The 9,792-nt window shown below is 43.3% G+C and overlaps 1 protein-coding gene across 1 annotated transcript; it reads right to left on the bottom strand.

The window, feature by feature from the left end:
- Positions 1–236: 236 nt before the first annotated feature.
- Positions 237–9,423, bottom strand: flt3 (fms related receptor tyrosine kinase 3). Its single transcript, XM_061666394.1, has 23 exons — positions 9,363–9,423; positions 9,081–9,163; positions 8,758–8,909; positions 8,028–8,140; positions 7,833–7,944; positions 7,540–7,673; positions 7,260–7,438; positions 6,882–7,020; positions 6,258–6,435; positions 5,898–5,998; positions 5,649–5,763; positions 5,365–5,570; positions 4,379–4,491; positions 4,187–4,319; positions 4,015–4,119; positions 3,822–3,932; positions 3,439–3,598; positions 3,252–3,364; positions 3,077–3,192; positions 1,998–2,120; positions 1,718–1,929; positions 1,323–1,428; positions 237–609 (listed from the first exon to the last, which is right to left on the bottom strand). The coding sequence occupies exons 1-23, from the start codon at positions 9,388–9,390 to the stop codon at positions 580–582; spliced, it is 2,862 nt and encodes a 953-aa protein (XP_061522378.1). The 5' UTR covers positions 9,391–9,423; the 3' UTR covers positions 237–579.
- Between the last annotated feature and the right edge of the window lie 369 nt (positions 9,424–9,792).

Genomic DNA, 9,792 nt, shown 5'->3' with positions numbered 1-9,792 from the left:
GATGGATGGATGGATATTTATTCTGGTAGGCCTAAATGTCTCTATAAGAATGAATAAATTATTGAAATATATAGACAAAAATATATGGCTATATTGAAGGTTTAATGCTTTGACTTTGAAAAAGTACATAAAAACAATACATTCAAACTTGTAAAACTGATAAGATAAAGTCGGTTACAATTCAAAACTTTCTTGAGCGACATGACAAATCAGTAACAAAAAAAATTGAAGGCAAAAAAAAACAATCTTACACAGTGACACAAATGTCGTAAAATTTTTAACCCAAGAAGCTGAATAGCAAAAGGGCATTTTGTGTTACCCTTCAGCCCACTATACTTCCCGTTGGCGCTTGGTTAAACCTAATCTTAGCTTATATACAGTATTTGAGAACAACGGCAATGGTCTTTGTTCTGTCTCTCGTTTTGACTGAATTCTTAAAGGCATGTGGATGAACTGCAATTATTATTTAGATGGAACGCTGGACGGCTTCGGTTGGTTTTCGTTCGACTGCGCCTCGTCCTCGTTCTGCTGGGCGAAAGCGGAAGTGTCCAAATTGGCTGATGCATTCTGGCATTCGGTCTATGCCCGGTTGATGGTGCTGTGATAGAGCTGAAAGAGGAATATGTTCTGTTACCAGCAGTGGTGGACCATCAGGGTCAACAAGGCCTTTTCTGCTGGCCTATACACTATCAAAAGCAATGACCTACATTTCCATTTCCATTTTCAACACCGCTTATCCCGGTTAGGGTCGCGGGGCGCTGGAGCCTATCCCAGCTGACTACGGGCGAAAGGCGGACTACACCCTGAACTGATCGCCAGTCAGTCACAGGTCACATATAGACACGGACAACCATTCGCACTCACATTCACACCGTCACTGAGTGGGAACTGAACCCACGGTGCCCGCACCAAAGTCAGGCGAGTGTACCGCTACACCATCAGTGACTGACCTACATTTAAAACCTCAATTCTTATGTGTTACATGAATTGTATTAATTTATTCCCAACTGTCCATTGTCTTTATTTCATCATGGTTCTCTTTGCTATACTGCTTGCAGTACGTGTTTTCTCTCTCTGAAACTGTAGTAACAATGGGACTGTTTCTTTACCCAATCACATTCAAATTTACCTCAGAGGACCAGGCCAGAATTATGTCAGCAGTTTTCCTTCGAATAGAAAAAATGAAAATGAGCTTACTTTAAAAAAGTTTTTTTTTTTTAACCACATCTACGACTGATCTGGCCCGTCTGTCCGGTTTAAATATCAATTGTGGCCCTTGAGCGCAAAGGTTTGGCCATCCCTTGGATTACAGATGAGCGTACCTTCTCCTCGCTGACCGTCAGATTGTCCGACATGATGGCCACCAATTTGGAGAAGGAGGGGCGGTCGCCGGGGTCCAGGGCCCAGCACTTGCACATCATCCCGTACCTGGAAAAGGAAGCGTGAAGCACGATGACCGTTGTTTGGCCGCATGTGTATATACAGTACAAGTTGGGGATATTGGGTTTACGGGTGAAATTTCAGGATGAATCTAAAGGATGCACTATAACCTTTACAGGCAAACTTAATTTGACCTTCTCGAACCTTTTGAATGTACATGTCCAACTGTTGAATGTTGACAGATACCAAGAGTTTTTGCACAACTTGCTTCTCTCTAACAAGGAGCTGAATGGCTAAAAATCACGGCATCCAATGTGATAAACATTGGGCCACCTACACAGACTTGTCAGCGTAGTAAGGACACTCCATCTTGAATCCTCTCTGAATCATGGAATAGAACTCAGGGTCCACCTTCACGCCCGGGTACGGGGTGACACCCAGAGAGAATATTTCCCACAGGAGGATGCCGTACGCCCACACGTCGCTCTTCATGGTGTACGTCCCCTGGAAGATGCTCTCCGGTGCCATCCACTTCACGGGCAAACGCACCTGCCAGGTGTTAAAAGTCATTTTAGAGAAGTGTTACCGAAGAAAAAGAACGTTTCCCCACGACTTACGTTGCCTCTCACGACATAGTTGGAGTTGTTGTCGATGTCCCGCGCCAATCCAAAGTCGGCGATTTTCACCACTCGGCCTTTGGTAACCAGCACGTTGCGTGCCGCCAGGTCACGATGGATACACTGTAGACACGCGTCATTTCAACTGCCTCCGTGCACAACAAACTGAACACAGCAGAAATAATCCATAGAGCCCCCTCACCCTCCCCCCCTCAAAAAAAAAACGTCCATGCCTCAATCAATCAAACATGGGCACATGTGAGTTTCATAAAATTATTGCAATGCGATCGTTCCTTGAAATTTATTAATGATAACCGCCACCTTGCAAAATAAGCATATTGGTTGTAAATAATCCACGGTGCCCAAAAAAAATCCACGGAATGCTGAGTCACGCATGCAGACGTGCGCGTGTCATACAATTACAGTCAAGTTTAAGTCATTCCATCACCAAGCTCATAATTCAAAACACTCATATGTCAAATCATCTTTCCCCATTAAAATGAAGGGAAAAGCCATTCATTCGTTCTAGTCTCCCCCCCAAAAAAACTTTTGCAATGTGTTTTTTCATAAGAAAATGGCACATATTGTTCTCTACTTTACAAAAACATACAGTAATGACATCATTAGATATAATTACAAATAATTAAATCGTTTTTTTACACTGTATCTGTTGAATGTCGATTGTGCTGCTCTTTTTGGTGTGCCCGCCTTGGTCACCTGGCGGCAGTGTAAGACACAGACGGATATACTGTTCTTTGAGACATCTCAGCTCGTCAGTACAGCACTAATATTAGTCAATAATATTAGTATATGACTGAGTCCTGTGTCTTGTCTGCTTACGTGTTGCTGCACCGTTTGTGTTCAAACAGGGATAGCTGGCAATGAACAGCCTGTTCTTTGAAGACTTGTTTTGAGTTTAGTATCTGCCAAACTGCTGCTTGTTGTGAAGTGAGTTGATTTGCGTTCACTGCCGCCATACAGGGCTCAGAGCGCATGTTTTTGCTCGTGCACAATAGAAGTAACGACGAGAAGTCATCCACAGTCATCATATACTACAGTATATAGTGGGGGTTACATACATTTTTAGAGGAGAGGAAGTCCATGCCTTTGGCCACTTGGACAGCAAAGCTCAACAGGTCATCAAAAGTCAGGGCCTGCAGGTTGTCCGTGAGTCCATTCTCAAAGCTCTCTGTCTCTGCAGATTAATTAGAGTTTCAGTTCACACCTACATTGTTAAAGTACCGATCCACTTACCGTCGACACAGTCCAAGTCGTCCAAGCTGGGATGGAGGAGGGCGATGTCCTCCTTCCCCCTGGTGGTGGCAGGGTGCATCGTGATGTAGCTGTCCACTGCGCCCTCCTGCACACTGACAACAACAGACAAAAAGGTAAATTAAAATAATAATAATAACACAATGGATGGATGTTAGAAAATCCCTACGTGGTTGAGTTTTTCCCTGGCGTCAGGTTGTGGTAGAGGCTGCTGTAGCGGTCCCTGGTGAAGGCGTCCACCACCGATTTGTGGTAGCGCTCGCTGCTTCTCTTCAGGTAGTTCAGCAAGTCTCCGTGGCAACAATACTGGAATATCAGGTATATGGGGCCTGTGTGGAGAAGGGAAATTCTGAACTTTTGAATTGCCGATGCATTTCTGAGACTCAAGAGGACACAAATTGGAAATCATGGAAATTCTGATAGATGGTACAGACAATGTTTTTAGTGACATTCACAACTGCTGAAAAACTTAGGTTAACATCGGTTCATATTATGAGAACGCATCCATTAGTTCGTACATCTGTCCCTTTGCCATCCATCCATCACATGTACCTGACTCTGTGCATGCTCCAAGCAGGTTAACAATGTTAGTGTGGTGGCCGATGTGCGTCAGCATCTTGAGTTCGGACATCAGAGCCTCTTTCTCCACTTCCTGGTGTTTCTCTGCAAGAGACCGGATTTGCGGATCTTACCGTTTTCTTCGCATTTGAACTCACACGTTACATTATGCCGGACAAACACTGACCTTTAAGCATCTTGACGGCCACCTGCTGTGACACGCCAGCGTTCTTGATGCCGTACGCCAAGGCCTGCACCACCATTCCAAAAGCACCGGAGCCCAGTTCTTGCCCTGAGAGACCACACGGGCATTGAGTTAGAATTAAGTGACAATTAGGTATGAATCAACTAACACTAACCTAATTCCAGGTTCTCCCTGGGAAACTCCCATTTCCGTTCATACTCAAAGTCCTTGAAGTTAATGTAGATGTAATCATTATCATTGGGGCCAACCATCTGGATCATCTGCAGCTGGGGGTGATAGTGGGGTTTCTGTTGGACATTTTAGTGTTAGTTGCTGCCTCTTGTGTTTGTATACGTGCGCATCTCACCTTCTTTTTGACAAAGTACACGAGCACCATAGTGACGGTGAACAAAGCCACAACCAGGATCACGCTGCCGACTTTCAGAACCGTGTAGCTGCCTTTCTCCTCTTCTAGAGATCCTAAAAAACACCAGTGTGTATGTGTGTGTGTGTGTGTATATGTATACATATAAGTGTGTGCACGGTTTTCAGTGGCCAATTATTCATGATGAGCAACCCTTACTGCAAAACTACTTCCAACTTTGCATTTCTGTGTGTCTGGCTCTTTTCAGCGCACTGCGAATATTGGTGCGGGCCTTTTCCAGAACAGGTTTCCCCAAATTTTAAAGGCCTTCTTACGCGGGATGAGCACATAATTCTATATCTAATTGCCCCGCACACAGGCAGAGTTAAATCATCCCAAACTGGCTTTTATGCCATGTTTGTGTCTCTTCCACTAATGCTTCCAGTTCCATCACTTTAAAATGAATTTTATGCTTGCTGTGCTCACCTAAATGTTCCATAGTGAAACCGTTAAAGCTACCCTCTTTTAAATATGGCGGTCTCCACCACTTTTACACTATTGTCAAAATTTTGTCCCAGTTTCCATACATCTACTTGGTTATTGCCTAGAGTTGTTAATAAAAGTTAGCATTGTGGATTACACCTTTCCGTCTGTTGAACCCTATTTACACCATATACATATATACCATTTTATAAAGAATGCAAGAAACACTATAGAATTCAAGAAATAACTTGTAGCTCCCTCTTCCCTCTGCTCTGTCTTCCATACGGTATCAAGTGATGTTACGTTCATTTATCAGCCTAATTAGTCATTTATATTTATATCATTTTCTGGATGTAAAATTAATTATTTCCTATAAAATCTTTTTTTGTTGTTGATATTTTTGGCTGCCTGAAATGTATTCGTTGAATTTACATTATTTCCTATTGGTTTTCATACTATTGGGTTTTATTCAGACTTTCTGAAATGGATTAATCACGAAAACAAACCTCTGGCTGCCTGCGGGGAAGGCTGGTAGTACACCAGTTGTGGAGCCGTGCACCAGGAGTCAGCCGAGTTTGCCAGGCAAAACTTCAAGTAGTGTCCATCCGGCAGCTCTTGACTGGTGGAGCTCTCGATGGTCTTTCGGCACCGTACATCGGAGTCGGCTCGCCAGGCGTCGGGGACCTCTCTCCAGAGGGCGTGACCCTCGCAGCTGTAATGAGGCAAAAAAAAGCGCAGGCATGTGTCGCTGGTGGCCATAAAAGCGCGTGTTTGAATAGTACAGGCGCACCTTTCGTTGTCAGAAAAACAAGACATCCACGTGTAATTTGCCGGGACGGCGCTCGCCGTCTGGATGCCGATGCTGTTGTTGTGCTTGTTGACGCTGAACTTGAATTTTGGCTCGTCTGTGTCATGAAACGGAGCACACAGCCAAGCTTCATGTACAGTTTTTAAAGTCAGCATACAGTATTCATGAATGTTTCTTACAGTGTTGGAAGTACTTATGTACTTAAGTACTTTTGCCTCCTTGATTTCTTACCTACAACACACACAGACACCGACTTGCTTCTGTTTTGTCCGCCCGCCTTCACGTACAGCTTGTATTCCCCTGATTTGATTCTACCGCACAGCTTCACTGTCCTGAGAGAACACAACAAATATTATTACTTCTGCCAAAGTGCTGGTCCCGTTGTCTTTTTATCTTTTAAAAATGCAGTTTTATATGTATTTTTAAAATGTCATTTATTTCAATGATTTGATCAGTTCCTACATCGCTGTGAGAACGTATCCAAGCTGATAGTGGCTCTTCATTTTTTGTGTGTGTTTGTGAAGGATCTTTTGACTCCTTGGAATGATATTGTGCACCCTTTTGGCTATAGTAGATAGTTACTGTTTATACCTGTGTGTTGTGACCCAGTCCTCTGTGATGCAGTTGGACAGATTGCCATCAGGCGTTTCCCACATGCAGGACTTCAGCGCGGGGTGGTAGAAGACGGCAGCTTGCAAGCACGCGTCCGATGCCTCCCGAGCCCGGAGAGTTTTTGTTGCAATCAGCTGCACCGAGAGGAAGTCTTCCGCTGAGGTAATGCACAGGAATTCAATTTTAAACAAGATCACATTTGAGGTGTTTTAACGCGGGCGCATTATGTTATATATTATTAAAGAAAAAAAAAAGATCACTATGTTGTAAACACCGAGTAGCCCCGTACGTCGCCTTCAGTCGTCATGGTAACGAAAGCCGCAATCTGCATTTGCATGAGACAGAACCGCCCACCCTAAACCAAAATATTGTGTGACGTGGATGCAAAGTGTTATAGAATTCTTTATGCCCTTGTCCCAACACCTTAGCCCCACCCCCAGTCGTCACGGTAACAAAAGCTGTACTCTACATTTGCTTGACACAGAATTTCCCACCCTAAACAGAGTAATTTCAATCAGTGTTTGGCAAATGTCGATATTGTGAATTTGACAGAAGACCTTTTATGAAGACATCTGAGAACAGTTAGAAATTGTGAAAACAGACCCTGGACGCTGACGTCAACAGACTTGCTTGTGTTGTCTTGTTTCCTGCAGGTGTACGTGCCACTGTGGTCCGCGTGCACAGAGTCCACGAACAAGTAAGCCATCCAGCTGTTCCTGTGCGAGTCATTTCGGATGCACATCTGGAAGGGAAAGATGTCTTCACGACAAGATTATCTGCACGTGTATCGTGGGGCGTGTTTTATATGAATAACCAATTATATTGTATTAACACGACACGTGCCCAACATTTTTGAGAGAACAGAGTAGGACTGAATGATGACATCTATTAATCTTTTCTTTTGGATTTTCTTTTTTACTTTCAACTATAAATATCTTCTGTTGCATGTTTGTATGTCCAATGAAAAGCCATCAATCAAACCTCCTCCTCGATTTTTGCAGGGCACGCCAATGTTCCGGCTGTCAACACTCGGCCGTCTTTCTCCCACGCTGCCGATCGCTGCCTCTGGCGTTGGATTCTGCAACGAAGCAGGAGAGGCTGCCCGGGACTCAAGAGCACACTGGAAACCTCGTCCTTTTCCGCCAGGTCACTATCTAAGTCTTAAAAGACAAACCATGGTGTATAATATAATATAGATTTGTACGATATTTCACGTCAATGTCACATTGACCCATTGAAACAAACAGAGAGGGTCAATTACCATAGTCGTACAGTTGGGAGCATTCCTGCCCTTGGGAATTACTAGCACAACACATCACTCCTCTGTTTGTGAATTTAACGCTGGTGATTGTGCTCTCGGTTTTTCCCACACTTGCTACTGCTTCATCTGGAATTCTGTCCCAAAAAAAACAAAACAAAAAAAACATCATCGTAGTAACCGAACGAGTCAGACAAGGTGTTGTGGGACGTTCAGTGTAGTGGCTCATTTGCCTGACTTCAGTGCAGGCAGCGTGCTTTCAGAAAAAGAAAACGACAGATGGAAGAACATCTTACCCTGACCACCTCACAACGGGCTTTGGGACTCCCTCCGATGCACACCTAAAATGGGGGGAACTCATCGGGACGTCGACGTGGACCAGCGTCAGACGAGGTTTTGTGGGACGTTCTAGGGGGGAAACAAACCCCACAAAAAAACGTCATATAGTGACGATTGACTGATTCACAACACAGGAAGGAGCAGGTACTCACTGGTGACTACATGTAGAGTAAAAGACAATGAGAACCCAGCCCCACATCTCAGTGCGTACTCTCCGGAATCTCCCCCAGAAAGCGCTGGCAGGATCAAGGACGAGCGGCCATTTCTGACAAAATTAAAAACTCCATAAAAGCACATTTACAAACATCAGAAGCATCTTTAAACACTCATACAGCATTGATATTATCAATAGTCCTGTAATATTTGTTGTATTATTATTATATTCATTTAGCCTTCCCCCCGCCCTAAACTATATATTCATGTATTTGTTTCATGAATTTATCTCAGTAAATCAATGATTGACCACTTTGCAACAGCACATTGTGTTCATCTATCAATGCCAGTGATGTGCACACGGGCAGAACCACCACAAGATGGCAGAATGTACAATCAACGTGTTGCCATTCATACAACAGAATGCAAGCTTTGTGCTCACTTAACAGACCCAGATGTAGTCAAGTAAATTGAAACAAGATCGTCATTCTTTCAGCATGCAGTGGTGCCTTGAGATAATGATTTCATTGTGAACAAAACTATGTATTTTACACACACAGTTAAACTTTTTCTTCATCTACAAATGACCTGACCCATTTGTCCGTTTAAAAAAAAAAAAAAAAAAAAAAAAATCCAATGTGGCCCATGAACACAAACGTTTGCTCACCCATACAATAATAAAACACAAAATGACAACAAAATACTTACACATACACATTTAGGACTTACGTCGCCGGTACGGTGTCCGATCCTCTGCTCAAGCTGCACGTGTTGCATCCGTGGAGGCCCTCCATGGAGATGAACAGTCTCCTGCCCTCATCCACCTCCAAACGGACTGGAGCGGATGCATTGAAGTGGTCCGCCGGGTGGAAACACTCCACCTGGAAATACATCACCAGCTTGACTATTGACTGCTTTCTACACACACACACACATATATTTTATATATAATATATATAATATATATATATATATATTATATATATATATATATATATATATATTATATATATATATATATATAATATATATATATATATATAAGCACTTACCTCGTGACTTGGTACACAGGTCTTCTCCTGCGCTGCGATGCCATTGCAGCAATGCACCCCGACGGCACACAGCAGCAGAACACCTTGAAAGATATTGATAATAAGAATTATGATCAAATACCTAATCCGCACATCTTAAATGTCAGTTAAGGTTGATGGTAACTGTTGAATTTCATTCTTGGCCTCAGCTTTTCATAGAATTCTAAGCAAAGACATTATTTTAAAATACACACCTAGAATATTTAGGGGTATTCAACCAACCCAAATTAACGTCGGACTCACCCGCGATCGTTTGACTGTGCGTCAACATCTGTCTTTCTGTCTCTGTTTGTCACAACGAAACTTCTAAGGTTGAGTCTAGTTTTTTTTGTTTGTTTTTTTTCAAGAAGGGGAAGCCACGCCTGGCTACCTGATAGATAAAGTAGTCAACTTCCTATTCTTGAAACCCACTTTAAAGTTCCTAAAACTTCTAGTCTCATACTGCCCCCACCCCCCCCCGCCCGCCCTTAATTAATTTTTTTTGTCACCGTCGGCGGTATTATTGTGTTGAATATCCAAGTAGTAGCAGTCCATAAATACTGTCCATAGTTAAATTATCCATCCATCCATTTTCTGAGCCGCTTCTCCTCACTCGGGTCGCGGGCGTGCTGGAGCCTATCCCAGCTTTCATCGGGCAGGAGACACCCTGAACTGGTTGCCAGCCAATCGCAGG

This window comes from Phycodurus eques, chromosome 21, assembly GCF_024500275.1.
Source record: "Phycodurus eques isolate BA_2022a chromosome 21, UOR_Pequ_1.1, whole genome shotgun sequence".
NCBI classification, from domain to species: domain Eukaryota; kingdom Metazoa; phylum Chordata; class Actinopteri; order Syngnathiformes; family Syngnathidae; genus Phycodurus; species Phycodurus eques.
The sequence above is the reverse complement of the archived record's forward strand: the minus strand, read 5'-3'. Positions and strand labels throughout refer to the sequence as shown.

What these genes read in the sequence shown, in the direction of transcription:
- flt3 (XM_061666394.1), bottom strand. Translation starts at nt 9,390, where the DNA reads ATGTTGACGCACAGTCAAACGATCGCGG. An exon ending in GACTGGGTCACAACACACAG is followed by an intron (nt 5,999 to 6,257) that starts GTATAAACAGTA and finishes GTGTTCTCTCAG; the next exon opens with GACAGTGAAGCTGTGCGGTA. An exon ending in CCAGGGAAAAACTCAACCAC is followed by an intron (nt 3,365 to 3,438) that starts GTAGGGATTTTC and finishes TGTTGTTGTCAG; the next exon opens with TGTGCAGGAGGGCGCAGTGG.